General features: G+C 44.5%; 1 protein-coding gene across 4 annotated transcripts in view; it reads left to right on the top strand.

Annotated features, from left to right (window-relative positions):
- LOC106653735 (insulin-like receptor) overlaps positions 1-19,328 on the top strand; it is a 128,184-nt gene that overhangs the window by 63,163 nt on the left and 45,693 nt on the right. For all 4 annotated transcript variants that reach the window (XM_023457866.1, XM_014373274.2, XM_014373272.2 and 1 more), the window contains one exon: positions 13,193-14,188. In XM_023457866.1, coding sequence (XP_023313634.1) covers positions 13,585-14,188 — 604 coding nt within the window. In that variant the 5' untranslated portion in view covers positions 13,193-13,584. The remainder of the gene's footprint in view (positions 1-13,192; positions 14,189-19,328) is intronic.

Genomic DNA, 19,328 nt, shown 5'->3' with positions numbered 1-19,328 from the left:
TTTCTCCCGTTCGGTTGTATAAACGAAAAAATAAAGAAAAAAAAAACCCCCCGAGTGTCCAAATCGGTACTGTATCATTCATATATCACATAAATAGAATCAGGAAATCTTATCGATATCGATGTGTACGGGAAAAATGAAAAGCGCATTACGATCCGTAGAGCTTACTCGCTTCGTGCATCGCACCGATATACCACCGTGTCACCCATCCTCTGTATTACAATACATTACAGCGAGGACGTAGTATAACAGTTTTTCTTGTCCACGACGGTGCAATGCAAAAGCCGTACGAATAAACTTATATGTTTCTTCTCTCTCTTTATACGTACAGTGTAGAGCGAGCTTTTACGCGAGCTTTTTTCGTCGTCGCGAGCGAGCTTTCGCGATCGTCTCGCATAAGCGATACGTAATACGGGATGTAATTTTCATGCACGATATCGTAGAAGGGTGATTCGTCGATATATCTCTGTTTTTTATAATAGCCGCACGAATTGGTCATTTTTTTTTTATTGCGATGTGACAATTTTGCCATAACGTATGAAAAGAGAGGATAAAAGTGCACAAAAAAATACCGTGCATTCGTCGCTAGCTTAAATACTATAAATAATTTATACACAGAGAGCTATACCGGTCCCCGTCTATAAACTCGATTTATTACGCTTTTTCTACGTTTCATCACCTGTAAATTCAATTGCTCAACTTGCCGCGTTGTTTTTCGACCTCAAACTCACGGGGCAGTGGCGACGTAGTGTGTCTGTGTGTATGTGCGAATGCGTATGCGTGAAAGAGGTAGAGAGATATTTTCAACGAATTCCATAGCCACACGTAGAGAGACACAGTGAGAGAGGAGAGAGAGAGACGCAGAGTCGCTAAAAAGCGAATGCGAAATAGCTCGCTGCAGCGGTAGCAGCAGCTCTCCCGAGTTATAGAGTATTAGTAGCCCCATGCAGCTGGACTGTATGTCTCTCTGTCTCTCTTCATTCTCGCGCTCTGACGTAAATTCATTTATCAGTAGTTATTTCGCCGCGCGCGGCCTTTATTTTTTTCCCCCAGCAATGGCTAGGCTAGCTCTCTGTACTATATACCACTACTCTCTGTAGCGTAGCTCGGCATTTGTTTTCACTCGCGTGCATTTTATATGTATGCAGCGCTAGCCAGAGAGAGAGCCGTTAACTGAATTATTGATAGCCACTTATCTCTTTTTCTCTCTCTCTCTCTCTCTCTCTCCGTTAGCGTATGCATGTGTAGAGAGTAGTTGGTAAGTCGATTACAACGTTTGCATCAAAGTGCAAAGCTATATTAGTATACTTTGGTTTCTACCGAAGAGAAAGAATAATAAAGAAGAAAAAAAAATACAGAAGAAGTTCACTCGCGCTGCAGTGTGTGCGTCGGCTTATAGAGTAATCAATCATTATCTTATAAACGTCTCGATCGACCTCGCGCAAAAATCATCGACTACTACTACTACTTACTATTACCGTGATGTAAGCAGAGATTCGCGCTTGTTATTTGTCTAAACTACACACTTGTAGCGGCAGCAACCCCCTATACCCGATATTATCATGGTATTATATAACAATAATATCGCGATCGATCGTCGTCGTCGTCGTCGTCCTGTCGCCCGCCACTACGTACCGGGGTAAGAGAGAAAAATTACCATTGTAATAAGTATCATACATCTCTCGTGTATGTTTGTCATGTACGATATATAAATGTGTGTGCGAGTGTGTGCGGGTGTCTGGTACACACGCGCGCGGGGCTACTAAGACCCGAGACATCGTGTATGTGATTTAGTGTTAATTGACTCGGGCCATGCGCTTGTGCACCGTGTACAAGTTCAGCAGAGAGTAGTACACGTTTGTGTGTGTGTGCGCGACGTCCTATGCCTCGAGTTCCTTGCGCAACTCGCCTCTTGCTCTCTCGCACTCGCTCGACTCACTCACTCACCCCCTTTCGAAATAGTCCGTGTAACGGCCTCGGTGGCGCCCATAAAGGATACCATTTCGATGCTTTACGACTCGTGTTTCGAGGCTTGCGTATTGCGAAAATCGCGTCGGCGACACGACTTCGACCGACCGACCGAGGGGTGGGTGGGTTGCAGGGGGTGCTACTGCAGCACGGCCGAAGTGGTGCAGCTTGAAAATTTTGTGCGACTGCTGCTGCTACTATAACGTCTCGCTGCCGTCACCACCCCCGCCGCGCGCGACGTACGATAGCAGCAGCAGCAGCAGCACTGCCAGCCACTCGACCACTGCAGTAGTAGTATAATATAGTCCTCAATGACCTCGCAAATATCGAGGCGTTATCGCAATCGTATACGTGTGTAATAGTTGTAGGATAGTTCACCTTCCATGTTTCATAATAAAATACGAATAATGGTCATCGAGGGGCCATTCCTTGAGTCTCAAAAATTATACAGAAGTAAAAATTTATTTTATCATATCGTGTATAACTTTGACGTGTTTCGGCGGTCATTTTCCCACCTTTGCAGGACAATTTAATTTAATTTAATAACGTCTCACCGAAAAAGTAAATGTTTTCATCATTTTCGAGACTCGAGTCTTGGACAACCGTTATTTGCATTTTACGCGCGCTCGTCCACGTATCGTATACTATACACATTTCGATTGATTCAGCTTTACGCAGCCCGCAGTCGAAAACGTAAAAACAGTATGTTAATGCGCGCGAGTACGCGCGGTGACAATGGCCTCAGCCACAACAATCGAAAAAAAAAACCAAAAAAAAAAAGAAGACGAACGAAGAAGTCAAGTATAAGAAATATAAGAAAAGAAGCGCGAGCAAAAAAAAGAGAGAGACATGCAACGCGCTTATACTCGACTCACGCAATCGTCGTCGTCGTTGGAAATTGTATTCGGAGTAACGATCAACGGCAACGACGAGGCGTGCGACAGGTCAGGGTTGCCAGACGTGCTCGCCGTCACTACGAAGCTCGCGCACACACGATTCTGCTGCTGTTGTCGTTGTTGTTGTTGTCGTTGTTGCTGTTATCGCGTACAACGTATGCGAGAGGTATGCATAAAGCCGCCCGCGCGAGCTGATTCAATCGCCGAGCGCATCGACGACGTTCTTTTTAGCTGCGTGACAATGAGCAGCAGCAGCAGCAGCAGCTCGTGCAGCACGCACGATAACACGTATACACATACACGTGATATAACTTTTACCTCGGCCATAGGCATTGCATCGTGCAACAGCAGCAACGACAATGATAAATCAATTACGGCTCATGATCGAGCGAAAATTTATGCTTAATCGAATCATCTTTGTCGTCGTCTCTCTCTCTCTCTGTCGACGTTTGACGAGGATCGACGTGAAATGAGCTCAGCATAGCATAGAGACAGAGGCGCCTCTAAATACGCGTGTGTATGTACGGCGCGCGAGGCGCACAATACCGTGTATAATAAGCGTGGTAGTTGCACACGCACGAGATGGATAGATATAGATAGAGAGAGAGAGGCATTCCTCGAATCGAAAATTGTCGCCAATTGGACGTGTATCGTGCGGATTTAATGAGAGACGCGACACACGACGACGACGACGACGACGTTGCCATGCGCACCGGGCTAATGTACTCATCATTCGATCACCCATTGTTATAATGTTACGCACGCGACACGCGACGATCGACCGATCGATGATGTTCGTTTATTAATTAATATATTGTTTGAAATGTGTGTACTCGATTGCGAGACGACGAGACTTCGAGCTTTTTCTTTTTTATGCGTCGCGAGGTGCGTGTAATAATAATATGCATTCCGACTGGTAGATGGTCCGAGGTTATGATCTATGCTTGTGAAAGAGAGAAACGGAGCGAAATTTTCTGGTCTAGACGCTCGGTCGCTCCCATTCGTCGGTCGAGTCTCAATTTTCATTCTTATTTTTGGCCACTCACCGACACGGAATTCACTTTAGTTCTCTCGATTTTTTCAAATCGAACTATGCATTTTCATTCTCTCTTTCTCTCTGTCTCTTCGCAAATTCACCTTGAGATATATTACGATGCTTTGAAATGAGAAGAAGAGAGAGAGAGCGCAAAATCAAGCTCTTAATGAGCGCAATTATCGAGCACACGCGTTGCAGCAGTCGATTCCACATAGCAAAGCTCCATAGCTCTCGACGGCTTTTTTTCTTTTTTTTTCGTTATTATATTGGCGCTCGCGCACGCGCGCGTGCACATGCGCAATAATTATATATTCAGCGGTAATGTTTTCATTGATGAATGGAACGAGTCTGTATTGCATTATATACATAATATACACAAACGCAGAGAGTCATGATGTGTAAAACAAATATATATAATATAGACTCCGGCCTGCGATATCGCAAGGAAGCTCGTTATATCCTGTAATATATAATATAATATTATATAGAAGCTCCACTGGTGCTGCTGCTGGCGATCCGTAAGGAGGAAAATTTCAACTGCGTACGATCATCGCGTCCAATTAGGCTTACTTCGGCCATTATACTACATTATATTATATTGCACGTTACATTATCATTATAGAATAGATACTTTATGTTTTGCCTCTTATATATTTACGTATGTTGTAGTTAGTTTGACGAGCAAAAAGACAAAACAAAAACATCGATGTGCGTAATACGTAGTATAATGTGGGGTGCTCTTTCGTGGTGGCTAAACTACACGATATAAACATCGTGAAACGTACATAATATTATCACGCGACACTTATTAGAACGCGTATCTCTTCCTTCACAAGTACACGTGTAACATACAGAAAAGTTGTTATGATGTCCTTTTTTTTTGTTTATAGTGAATTCCGCTGACACCATGCGATGCACCAATGAGCTTTTTTTGCCTTCAGTCGCTCAGACGCGCGTGCTAATGAGTAGTATATGATAACTGCGTATGTGAGTTTCTCTTCATCTCGAATTGTCTCTCTTTCTGTTTATACACTCTCGAGTCTCCAACCTGCGGCTTTCTGTCGTTGTTTATTTCACGTGTATGTGAAACGTGTGCTTTTGAGGGTAAAAAGTAACGCATTAATAGAGCAAAGTAAAGTTTACGGTATTGTATTTTCATGTGTGCCAGATGGGGCTAATAAACTAAAATATCAACTATCAAATATCAATTAAAGATAAAACGATAAAGCTAACTTTTCACATTATTAGTATGATATTTGTAATTGTATGTGGGTCGTGTACAAGTTCGATGAGTCGGGGCAATGTTAATTGCCCGTCGGCTCTCAGACACCTTTCGGAAATGTACAAGCACGAAAGAAAATAAATCGCGTCAAAGCACCGAATCTCGTCTCGCTCGCGCGCAGATTTATTAAAGAGGTTAAATTCAAGGCTAATCTTTTAATGCATCCTTAGCTCTTTTCTCTCTCAGTTATTCAGCATGAGCGCGAGGTAAAAGAAAGAGCGAGCGAGAGAGCCAGAAGCGGTGCCTGAGAATAGGATCGCATCGCGTAGAGGCGACTATAGTGTCAGGCATCGCGAGTCGCGAAGGCTCGAGTTTTTGCGCTCATTAAAAATTCACTTTAGTCAAGTTGCTGATAATATAAGTGTTACGAGGATAGAGGATGGAAACTTGACGGACAGGCGTGAGCGCGGCTGAAATCTCGCCAAATGCCGCTGCAAATCTGATAAAATATTAACTTTGATAGAAAAGAAAAGCTCGGTTACTTTCGCGCGCAATTTGATCGTGTCGTGGTGCAACTTTTATATACATAGACTTGAAACGATATATAGCAGGCACATGCCTTTAAAGCTCGAGATAACGATACGGAGTTTCTTAGCCGATAAATTGCGGGTGCGTATGTGGTTATAACGAAGCTTTCCTCAGTTTGTGTGCACACGCGTGCTTAAATATACGCGTACAATACGAAGCAGCTCGCTCGCTCGCTGTATAATTCGACAGCTGTAGCTGCTTTTTAGGAAATGCCGTGTATTATACTTTCCGTTTGCGTCAATTATACAATCCTCATTATACCATATACGCATTTACGGAATGTCCTCCTGCGACGATGTTCGTTGCGCCGCGCGCGCGCGCCTATCTCGACCGACTATCAAATACGTGGAAAAAAACACGCACACACACAGAGGACAACTCGCCGTCGTCGTCGTCGACGTTATATTCGCGTCTGGCATGATGTACAAAAAAGGGTTGACCAAGAAGAAATAGCTCGAACTCGCGTTCCAAGCTATAGGGTTTATATACCACTCACGCGTGTATAAGCACGAGTATATCAGCCGCGTAGCAGAAGCCCGGAAACTCGCTGCCGTGTGCATTTTTCGTTTTCTTTTGTTTCTCGTGTTTCTCTGCCTTATATACACACGTATACGCACACACCGAAAGGGAAGCGAAAAACAATTAGGAAGGAAATAAGCAGTGAGCTGTAGTAGTTGTAGCAGTAACGGCAGCAACGAGGGTTGAGACAGAGTCGAAACGGTGGAACGGGAAAATATCGTCGTTATTAGCCGTATATATCGCGAGGCGTGCGCTACCACCAGCTAGCTTATATCTACCTCATCCTTTTTTGCATATTACATACAATACAGCAGCGATATATGTATTGTATAATACGAAAGCCTGCACATAGTGCAGTATAAGCAGCAGCAGTGGCGGCGATGCCGGGGGTCGTTATGATTTTCGCGCTTCTGGCGCGTTTCCCATTTTCGGGAATTGGAGGAGCTAGGGGGGCCAATGGATTGGCCACGTATGTCTACCACCCGCGTGTATGTATAGATATTGGTCTGGTATATTATTTATACGTACGGCACACTGGCTGAATTCGACACTAATTGCCACTGTGAAACCTTAGCGCCGGAGCACCCAAACACACCCACACACACGCGCTGTGGCACGCGAATAGATATAAAGAGTCTATTGGTCTATGAATTTTCTCTCGGGTTCGTTTCTCTATTATACGAGCTAACCGCACATAGTCAGCAATGTACACCCCTCGGGGGTCGCGCTGAAAATTTTGATGGAATTTTCGATCGAAGCGGTTTTGGAAATCGTTTGATAAATATAAAGCGAAACACATTTTTTTTTGTTGGTATTCGAGAATTGATTAATAAACGCTTACAGATGCGAAAAATGATCTCGATCAATCCGTTTGTATACGTTTGCGCGCGTTGACTTTGAGCATCGCTCTCCATCGTGGAAAACGATAGATGTACCACGCGAGTCATTTTAATTTTTTTTTTTGCGCCTCTTTTACATACGCAAAGACACGAACACACACACACGCTCACGCATCATATATGCAGCTCTGCGGAAGCGTTAACGCGTGCTCGTTTGTTCGGTTATACGATACGTATGATGCACGTTAAGGTTGCTGCTGCTGCACGGCATATAGGTATATGTGTGTGTGTGTGTGTGTGTGTAACAAACACGAGAACGTACAGGTACGACGACGACGCCACGACGGTGGTGTGCACGCGTATATATTTATCATGCACGAAAAAGAAAAAAAAATAAGAAGAAGAAGGAAGGTGTATTTTTGCGACCAATAGGTATATTATTTTCTCTCGCTTCGGTCGATCTTAACTCGCACGTACATTTATGTTATTATATTATATAATATATAAATATGGAGTGGAATAAACTCGTGTCGTTTAACTTGTATCATTCGTGCCTACGAAATTCGAAAGCTTTATCAGAAACCCATATTCATGAGCGTTCGGTATTATCGAGCATGCGTAAAGAGAGACAACATAGAGGGCAGTTGTACGAGGGTTCAAAGCTATTTACACGTACTACTACCTTGTATGTATAATAATTCGATTCTCGTGCCGCCGCTGCTGCACTATCGTAATACAGGATCGATGATATTGTTATTTGCGCACTGCGCGCTGTGAATCAATGACTACGTTTTCGTATACTATAGATATAGATTGTGTCGCGAGTGTGTGCGTGTGTGTGTGAGTATTGTGATTAGTCAGAAGCTACATCGATCATAGCGGCTTTCTCTCTCTCTCTCTCCTCTCATTCGATCGGGGCATGGGTGTAGTTGTTTTCTGCCGCAGTGGTGGAGGATCCATATTCTCCTTCTCTCCGCTCCAATATGTATCACACAGCCTCGCGGCTACTGTCGCCGCTGCTGCAGTGTTTATGTACGCGGCGTGTGTCGCACAATCGAGTCAGTCGCGTGTTGTGCATCGCGGGGGGAGGCATCATCATCGTCATCGTCATCATATGTATGTGTTTGTGTGCTCGTTGCTGCGTACATCAAAAATAATTAAAAGCACAGCGCGGACAGAGCTTGCAAGTGTCGGGTGTAAGCCAGTCGATGTCGCTGCACTCAGTTATTAGGTAGCCGCGTCGTCGCGATCTTCGGAGTCGCGCATGCATTATTATATATACCTTCGCTACCAGTTTGTCGTATATAAAATAATCATGCTTTCGCATAAACGATCGATCGTAATTAATTATCCAGTTTTTTAATAAAAATGGAATTTCAAGAGAAAGTTACTGTGATCGGTTCTTTGTCGTTGTTGTTGTTGCTGTTGTTTTCATCGAGATCGCTGCAAACCGCGTGAAAAAAAAAGGAAAATGAATGAATGAAACTTTGTACACACTTTGATGTGTTGTTTTTTTTTCTTCGTTCAACCTGTTTCTGTTGTGTCTCTTCGCACGATCCACTCTCTGTGCTTTATTTATACGTTCGCTTGGTTTTGTGTGTGTGTGTGTATACATTATTATACGAGAAAAAGAGAGAGAAAGAGAGACACGTGCGCGTGCGGCTTCGAGGCATTAACCGCACAACACTCTTTCTCTCGGCTCTCCGCGATCCTCGGCTGTATACATTTGCGGGCGACGGTGTGAGTAATGGTATCGCATAATAATTTTATGTAGGCTATATACATACGTAATAATAACAACAATAATAACGAAGATAATGATAACAATAATTCATAAACACACCTTGCGCGCAGGCTGAAAAACGTGTGCCACGCCGCCCGATCTCGCGGTGATCTCGTTGCGGGCCGCGCCGCGCGAGCCTATGCCACGGGGCTCTTATCTACTCCGCGCCACACATTTTAAGCTCGCTGACTCGCTCGTGCGGCGTTTAATCTGTCTGTCTCTCTCTCTCTCTCTCTTTCTGTCTCACACCATTTGTGTGCAGCATGAAAATTCGTAGCGTTTCACGTACATTTATATAAATTTACGAACGGACGTGCATCATAACGTAATGGTCACATCCTTGAAATTTACTTCCGACTTGGCTTTTTAATGACTACTTCCTTCCTCTCTTCGTCTCTCTTTCTGCTTCGCGCGCGCGCGCGCCTCGCTATATAGCTAGCTCGCGAACGAACGAGCGAGCAAAAGAGAGCCTGTGGTGCTGCGCTGCGGCCGTATCAGAATGCACCCACGCCAGGCAGCTCTCGTAAACATGTTCACACACACACACACACGTATACGGGTACGTCATGCGCGCACACATACATAAAGCTATAAACATAGAAAGAGAGAAAGAGAAAGAGAAGAGAACGTGCGATGTTCGTAAAAGCTCACGCTCTTGTACGGACACGCACGCACACTAACACCAAAAGATATTATAACTATCGCTTATATGTATGTGTGCTGCTCATATATAGAAATATGTACTCAGCGAGCTTCGTGTTATATATTTTATATAGCGCGCACACGTCGTGCGGTGGTGTCGAAAAATCCGCAAACCAATTTCATACTCTGCTGGATTCTTCACCAGCCATTTTACTTAGCGTTGACGTTTTTATTGCTCGGGCTCTTGACTCCTCTCTCTCTCGCTCTCTTTCCTTTGACTGAATCTATTCTGTATATTTACGCGTGTCGCGCGTTCTCCGTGTGTGCTTCTCTCGTTCGTTTCTCTCTCTCTCTCTCTCGTATACACTGCTGCTGCTGCTGCTGCTTCTGGTGCTTTATTTTTTTCGACCGTGGTTCGCAAGCTTTTGCCTTTGCGCGCGTGCACGCGGCGAACGCAAACGAATGTCGTAAGGAAACGAAATCGAAGAGGTACTTTTTTCGCTGCTGCGCAATACACATTGCACCAACGTACACACACACGCGCGTGCGTCGAGTAATAAACTGTGGTCTTCGATAAAGCGTATACACGTATTTTCACAAAATAAACCGTTTTCCATTTTCTCGATTGCGTTTTTATATACGAAAGCTTTCATTGATTTGTATATATACTTTTCCCCCTTTTATTCTTGTTTTCTCTCTTTGTTTTTTTTTTTGTTTTTTTCCCAATGTGCAACGAAAGATATCGCATGCGATTTTATAACTCAATACATACGTATACGTACACGTACGCACGATTCAAGTTCGTCGAAATGTCATCGCGATTATTATAAGCAGCGCGAACCCAAATATATGTAATACGCGACTGCATCCATCGAGCGGATATTTTTCCATTCGCGTATACAATAATATACACACGCGATTATGTGCAGAATTGCAACGATATAACGAATACACTTACGTGCCCGCCTTTCATTGATACGCGCGCGCGTTATACGCATGAATAATGAAAGACACGCGAGAGAGCTCGCGCGCGCGCGCGATAAGTTTCGGTCAATCTTTTTGCCGCATTCTTCATAAATACGTGTGTTGCAATTGAAATTATACACGCGACGCGTACATTGAAATTTCCAGCAAAAACACACGCACGCACGACATCCATGGTGTATGATCCGTAGTCAGCTCGAATTTTATTACGTAAGGAAATGTAATGATTATTACGTTGGCACCGTAACTACGATCTTTTTCCTTCTCTCTCTATTACTCTCAGTACGCTGTACACACTGGCTGGTGACGATAAGATAACAAAAAAAAATTGAAGTAAAGCGAGTGTGTCGTTCTGTTAACTTCGTTAAACAAACATTTCGCGCGTTACAACCGGAAGATGATGAATCAAAGACTATACACACACGTCGACGCGCGAGCGCATCGGCATAAACATCATTCGTGTACACGCGTGTATATAATTGCCCCATAGAATCAAGGCAAGGAGGGCTACGACAGATTATATATATACTTGGTACATTTCCAATCGCTGTCAGTGTTTACGCGAGATATGTAAAAGCGAATCGAAATCCGACTAAGCGATTCAAACGTATCGAAGTAGTTTTCTGCGTGTTCTCGTATGTACGTAAAATACGTATACTACTCTACTTTTATCTCGGTGCAAAAAAAGTGCAGCAGTAGTGGTGGCTCGAGAAGTGATTTTTTGAAAGTCGTTAAACTGGTTCCACGTGTAGCTCTCTCGGATACTTGCGCGACTTTCAACTTCGCGCGACTACGAGACGGTTCACCTTTCGGTGCGTACGCGACGGAGATTTTCATTCGCGCGTCGTACGTAACGCACACTCGGATCGTCGAGACTCTCTGAATCAACGTTTCTTCAAATATGCGCCTGCAGAATAAATATACATTTTATTCTCGCAACAAAGTCAGTGCCGTTATATATTTATTCCCGCGGTGCCTATATCTGATAAGCTGCACTGTGTGTTACACACGCAAACAGCTCGGGGGGAAAAAAATGCGACAACGATGACGACGACGGCGACGACGACGATGTGCTTTTGCGGTCAGCGCGAAAAAAAAAAAATAAATCGTAATTTCATTCATGATTATACAACTTGCCGCGCGTGTTCGAATACACATAGCGTTATCATCGACGAAGAAAAAAAATCGTACGAAAAAAAACTTTTTAATGAATGAAATTTCTACTAAAGCTGAATGAGTATAGTATACGCGGCCGGCGTCTTCCGAGAGTTATACACACACACACACCTATAGATACGCGATTTGTTTTACTCTGCGTCATCGCGCGCGCGCTATATACTCGCGAAGTTGTTGCTGCAGTTGTGCTCCTACTACTACTACTACTACTACTACTACTACTACTACTAGTACTACTACCGCCACTACTACTACTACTTACTTCCGTTGTGTTTTCATCGTCAAGTTCATCGGCGCGCACATATCGCGTCTTCTTCTTCTTCGCTCTTCTCTCTCCTTTTTCCGCGTCCATCCAGCGATCGTGTTTGTGTGTACTTCTATATCTCTCTCTCTCTTTCTCGCCCGCGCGAAAGATTATACGATTTATACGTACGCACACGACCTGTAGCGCAGAACACGAGCTTTATTAACTCATTCATGCGTTCTATTGTTTTTTGCCCAGTTGCTACTACTACTACTACTACTTCTACGACTAATACTGTTGCTACTGATGCTGCTGCTGCTATTGGTACCACGTGCATAATCCGTTCGCGCGTATTATACGCTTGGGCATTTGTGGCTTTAGCACTGTATACAAGTCTTGTTTTTTTACTCTCTTTCTTTCTTCCTCCCCTTTTCTCTCTCTCTCTTTCTCTTTATCTCTCTTGTGCAGCTCTAAATTATCGCCTGTCGTATATATCCACACGCACACACGTTCTAATTTTCCCTCATACAATCCTATTACCAACATTACCTTGCTATTTATTGCCTCACCGCGTTCTCTCGCTCTCTCTCTCGCGTCCGCGTCTATTTAGCAAATCTGTTTACTCGCGCACACACACTCACATGTGTATACGCAGGCTGCGAGTTCATAATTAAAGCTATACACACTTGCAGCAGCAGCAACAGCAACAACTCGGCGTTTATACGCATTAGGAAGACGACGGAAGTCGATTGCGCCTGTGTGTGTGCGCGTATATACGTATAAAGCTACGAGTTGCATTCGAACTGCGGCGTATCGAACCGGATGCATGGATTTCTTCATACTTTCAAAGAGAAATGCTCCGTGCGTGCGCGTGTGTGTGCACGTGTATACATATATTTATATCGGTTCTCCGCCGGTGCCTAAGATAAGGACAAGAGAATACGAGAAAAAGAGTAAATACGCTTGTGTCCGCGCGCGCGTCGACTAGCGTGAACTGGTATTATTGCTTAAAAAAAAAGAAAAGAAAAAAAGGGAAAGAGAGAATTACAAAAATATGATAAGCTTGTTGTCGGTGTGTAATGCGGCGTAAATATCGGTATATGTATAAAATATATATACAACGAACGTCGCTCGAGAGCAAATTGATCGCGAGTTTATTGGCAAAACAGAAAAATATAAATAAATCACTCTCATTACGAAAATATACGTTTTAAGAAATAACATAACAACATGAAATTATAATTTCAATGTGCGACGAATGTCTTTTATACTGAGCTTTCACTTTCTTGTTACAGAATGCGACGAAATCATCTACCCAAACCACCAAAGAAACTTTCTTATCACTGTAATCGTCCTGTCTACGGTATCATCGACCTCTGCCTGCTGCTAACCGATCGCAATTAACCGAAGAAAGGGGGAGTGAGAGACAGAGTGAAGAAACTTCGCTGCAAGCTCTATCCACCCCGATCGAGAGAGAGACGATAATTTTGGCGCCCCGGAGCAAGGAAGGCCGCCCGGAAAATCGACTATTAGGACTCGCTAATAGTCGAAAAATATGAGCAGGAGCTGTTGCGAGTGCTGTGAATCGACACGATAACAACACGGAGACGCGCCGTTGCAAAATCGGTGATCGTCGACGTACGGCGAAAAATAAAATTTGAAAAAAAAAACAGCAAAATAAACGAAAATGCTTCGCTCACTCTATCACGATGGCAGCAGTAGCAGGATGCCGGCCAGAAGAACGAGATCCAGAGAGACCGACGCGAAAATCGAGGGTCCCAGGCCCGTTGACGCGTTCGAGGACGAGGAAAGCTCCTCTGAGGAGCTGTCGCCCGAGCTGGAGGAGGATCTGGGCGAGATTCGGCTGCGTCTCAGTCAGCAGACGACGAGCACGGACAATCATCACTACTGCGAGTGCCAGAAGTCGAGAAGGCAGCAGAACAATTATCCCGTGTATCCGCATCGTCCGACGTGTCCGCGCTTCGAGCGACTCAGTCCCGAGCAGCTGGCGAGATTGCGTCAGGGCCCGCCGACGACGCTCGAGGAGCTTCGTCGAGACATCAACGACGATAATGAAGACGACGAGGGTTACAAGGACGATCGACCGCCGCCGCAGAAGAGAGCAGAAAAAACGTACAGTCACACCTCGACATTGAACGTGCTGCTGGGATTGTTTGCGATCTTGTTAATGTTGAACTGTTTGCATCTGTGCTACGGTCAAAACACGTCGTTTCCGATCCCGCCGCAATTGAAAGATTCGTCGTCGTCATCGTCACAGAAAAAAACTAATGGTGAGTACTCGTTTTACTATACTATTTTTATTTTATACTATTAGAATCTTTATAAATCTCTCAAGTGAATCCAATCATCAACAGTAGGATTGAGACTCCTTTGATTATTTTTCCACTCAATATGTATCCCCATCGCGTGATTAATTGCCCCTCGACTCGATAAAGCAATTGATAATTGTGTCACTCGTTCAATTCGCAACTTATCGCAATTATTGTTTTTGAATCGTGTTAAAGCGCGGGAGGCGTGCGCGCCAAAATCAACATCAATCGTTCGCTCGACCCTCTCGAAGCTCGCCGCTCTCGGGCAAAAGCGAGAGAATCGTTTGCTGCGCGCGCCTCTCTAATCGCGTCGAGTATCGTATGTAATATGAATCACCGAAAATCACTTGTAAACATACGCAAATATACATACACATACGTACGATTGCCTTCAGCTTGAGGATTGACAAATAGTTTGTTATTGAGCTTATTTCCGAGTGCTTATACAGCGTACGGTATACATGCGTATAAACATTCTCGGCACCCGAGGGATTTATCGGTATGGTATATATATTATTGTACACACGCACACACATACGCGCGCTTCTCGCGTACAGAGATTCGGTGCGGCTGGCCGATAAGAGAATGTATCAACAAAATGTATAATAAGTCCATATACCTACTCGGCGTTTACGCACACGAACTCGCGCGCGAGAGTTATACACCTCGGTTCACGGTCTCGTTTCTTGTTTGCGTGTGATTATAATTTTTTTCACATATCTCTGCCTGACTGTGCGCAATTTGTATAACATTTTGAATCATCGACAACACGTAGTACGTTATTATAATGCAGCGTGCGATTTTACAAATGAGAATCGCCGAGCTGGGACTGGGCACGTTCTGCGTTGGGATTTATACGTACACGCATAGGTGAATCTCTTTGGGTGAATTTTCATTTTCGCAATTATCTCGATCTATCCTTACGTTTTATACCCGCGCGCGCGCGCTTCGGTCGTTTATTTCAATTTTTGTATAGGCGCCTCGATAATTATCATCGATTATTCGTGGCGCTGCAAAAAAAAAAAAAAATCATACTCGTCCGCACGCGTATGCACAGCGAGAGCTTTACAATAGATCGTTAATATAGCTCGGCAAAAAGAATCGATAATCGACAATTTTACAATCGTCTCCGCGGCTTACCGAGTTCTCTCTGTCTTTCTACGCAGTCCCATATACGACCATCCTCTCTCGTATATATATATACGGGACGCCTACGTATTTTATGATAAGTTTTCAGCGAGAGAGAAAGAGAGAAAGAAGGCGACAAAAAATCCAAATGAACCCGCGAGCTGGGCAGAGCGCCGCTGCCTCGGCCCTTGCCGAGTGTATAATGCGCCATAAATTATCTCGCGCTCTCATCGTAGATAAATCGATGCGCGCGCGCGTATAGTCTCCCCAAAAAAATGTGAGTAAAACGAGCGTTAGTGAACGCGCGCGCGCGCAAGAACTTCAAATGTGCATTAATATTTAATAACGATCGGGCTCGCGCTAACGGCCCTCGAACGCACTTCGTTTTATAGATATTATATGTTATAATATACGCGTACACACACGCTGCAGCTCGCTCGAAACTCGCCCGAGCACGAGCGGCGTCGCGAGATAACTTCGACGCACGAAATTAACGTCGAAACTTTACTGCACATCATCGAGCTGCAGCAGCAGCAGCATAAGCAGAAAATGAAGTATACGAAACGCAACGAAAGAGCCAACCGCTCCGCGCTTGGCGGCGGCGAGGATCGAAAGACCACCACCGCAGCAATATACGAGTGTATGTTATTCATTATCGGCGCGTTGGCTCGTAAACAAGCGTATTGTACCGTATTATGTACATTGCTCTTCGTTGTTGTTTATTTATTATCTCGGATCTTGCTCATTCTCGTTCGTTCGCTCGCGCGCTCGGTCGTCTCGGGGAATAATAAATTCGTTATTATTATTATTGCATTATACGCAATGTCATTATCAGCTACTATTTATAATTGCCGGTAATTAGGTTGGTCTATAAAGGATTTATGAAAGTTGAAACGACGATAATAGCGGCGAGGAAAATAGAGCGAAAACAAAATAAATAAATAAAAAGAAGACGTGCTGCTGTCTGGGGCGGCGGCGGGGAGGGATTTCTCGTCGTCGGCACACAGCGGAGCGATGATCGATCGATTTGGTGCACGTACAATACGACGTCTCGGACCGTGTTTATAATATATTATATTTATGAAGTGCAGCTTCCTCGCGTATATACGTGTAGTATGTGTGTACGCGTGTGTGCAGCCAAAGCACAGAGGAGCGTACAGCAGCAGCTAGAGCCGCTTCGTCGATGCGCTGAGTCACAACGCTCATTAGACTGCAAATTGGTTTTAAATAAAAAATGAACGCGTTATTTATGTATAATAATGCGCGTTAGGCTATGTATGCGTTTAATAATACGTCGTCGTCGTCCGTGTGTGTACGCGTGTATAATGCAACAAGCGATCGGGCGGCGAGCTGTATACGTGTCTATATACGTGCATGAGTGTGTATGCGCCCGGCGCGTCACTAGACGCATTAATAATAAAAGTTGGCTGCCGGCGTTGGAAAGCCCACGTGCGAGCTGCAGTCTACTGTGCGCGCGCGAATCTACTATATGTGTACAATACGAGCCTGCAGTGCTGCTGTATAGCAGTTGCAACGTGTCCGCCGCGCTTACGCCGCTGTGTTACTTCATTCTCCATGCATATACTCACACACATACACACACCTAGTAGTATATGTATGAAACGATTAATAATTGTGTCTTCGAGAGTGCCAAGCGCATTAACCAACGCGCGTTAAAACAACGACGCAAAGTGTGGTGTTTGTTGTAATATATAGCGTGCGAGGTGCGTTATAATATACCGGCCGGCCGGCGCGCGATATCGTTTATAATCCATCTCTCGTACTTGTCCCAATAAACGTAATTTAGATTTATTTTTTTTTAGTGGCGCCCTTTAATAATACTTTTATTTATATGTACGGGGTTATATTTTATGCGTAACAAAAGTCAAAAGTCCAAAGCACGTGCGAGTATGACGAGAAAACGCTAGGCAAATCGAGCTTTTTTTTTACTAGAAATAGTGGCCGCCCCAATTATGCACACAGGTGTTTTGTATATAAAATGTATATAAAATAGAAGTACGTGTATTGTGAAGAAGAAAAATAAGAAATGAAAAAACATCGTCGAGCTTTGCGTGCTGCTGCTGCTGCTGCTGCTGCTGCAGCACCGGTTGCGCGCGCGCGACCCTGCTGCATTACCGCACTTTTTCAATTTCACAGCTCATTCGCAGTAGTGGTAGTAGTCGTTCCATTATGTATAATACACACACACACATACACTCGCGTTTTATATATAGTGCGCGCGGCAGTAGGTACTTTATACACTATATACCATTGTATATAGCAGCAGCGGCTTCACAGCGCATAGTGCATAATGTACATTCTATCGCGTAGTTATATTCACGTCGTCGTCGGCAGGTTGCTTATACGATGGTGCTTGTGTGTGCCGTACACATTACTTTAGTATATATACCGTATATATACTTGGTGAGCTGCTCGATTGTTGCTGCTGCCGCTATATGGATTTACAAAGCTCTGCGAGCTATCGGTTATATTTAATATGACGCGCGCGCGCGCTAGACACTGATGGCTCATAAAAATCGATTGTCATCCCTGTGTGCATGTGTGCTGTATGTAGTTTATGGGCCCCTTCTGGCCCATTCGAGAGAGAGAGAGAGAGAGAGAGAGAGAGAGAGAGAGAGAGAGAGCGATCGCTGCTGTGCGCGTGACCGTAAAAACCTATATATTCGCCTCTACTTTTATTGTGTCGTTTTTTTATTGCGATATAAACATCATCATCAAGAGACGATCATGGCACTACGCGCGCGCATGTATGTATACGTGGGGCGCGTGGAGAATCTTTCATCTTGTATGCTTTAGGATCGAGAGAAGAGAGACGAGACGAGGCACGCGTATGCACGGGCACGTATAGCATAAGTGCTGCTGCTGCTGTGACACATAAAGTATCGAAGATCATAAAATTTACGATTTAAAGGTATACCTACATGCGTTTACACAATGCGGGATCGGCGACGAGACGAGACGAGCCCATGAAGAGAGAGAGTGAGAGAGACGAGACGAGACGAGACGAAAGACGAAAAGTGAAATGAGAAAGAAAAAGGTGCGTAAAAGAGAGGGATATCTTGCTCTCGAGTCGCTCTCTCGCTTGGGTAGAAAACAGCAGCAGCAGCAGCAGCAGCAGCAACAGCAACAACAACGTAATAGGTACAATGAAGTGCAAATAATGTTGTTAATGGCGTGACACCGTATCGCGCGTCTGGCACCTTTTGTGGTTCTCTCTTGGTCTCTCTCTCTTCTCGTTGCTCCTTTCTCGCGATGTCCTGCTGCTTCTCTCTCTCTCTTTCTCTCTCCTTTTGTCTCGCGCTCCAACCTGTTTAATACCCATACCTACGCTGCGACGCTCAGCCACTATACCGCTCACGTGTGTGTGTGTGTGTGTGTGCGTCTGTGTACAAGCACATTCCCAACTGCATCCCATACGGCATTTTATGTGTGTACAGTCGCTGCTGCTGCATGGCTGCAGCACACATCGATGTGGGAGCGCTCCAGTCGGTCGGTCGCGCGAGCGCGCGAAACACACAGAACTTCGGAGCTCTGCTATATAGCCTAGCTACAGAGCGTCGTCGTCTCTAAACCGGATACTCTCCGCGCGCCAAGTAACTTGAAGTATAGAATGAAGTCGGTCGTCGTTTATGTATTTTTTTTCCTTCTTCTTCTTCATCTCTCTCTCTCTCTACTTCTCTCGTTCTTCTTCTTTTCTCTATTCGTCGCTTCAGCTGCAGCAGTGTATACTGCGTGTGCTGCTTCATGTTTGGGTATATGTTTATGACCGTGGGCAAAGAGAGAGAGAGAGAGACTATAAATACTCCCGGTTATACACATTCTCTCTCTCTCTCTCGGTTTTTTATACTTCAGCGAATTCTACACGCGCGCGTATTTATCATTTTATTCAATTCACGCGTGCTTTTTCGACGATGCCGTGGCGTTTTACACGCTGCTACCGCTGCATCGAAGT

Source organism: Trichogramma pretiosum, unplaced genomic scaffold, assembly GCF_000599845.2.
Source record: "Trichogramma pretiosum strain Unisexual culture from Peru unplaced genomic scaffold, Tpre_2.0 scaffold21, whole genome shotgun sequence".
Taxonomy (NCBI): Eukaryota; Metazoa; Arthropoda; class Insecta; order Hymenoptera; family Trichogrammatidae; genus Trichogramma; species Trichogramma pretiosum.
Note: the sequence above shows the minus strand (reverse complement) of the source record. Positions and strands in the feature narration are given on the sequence as shown.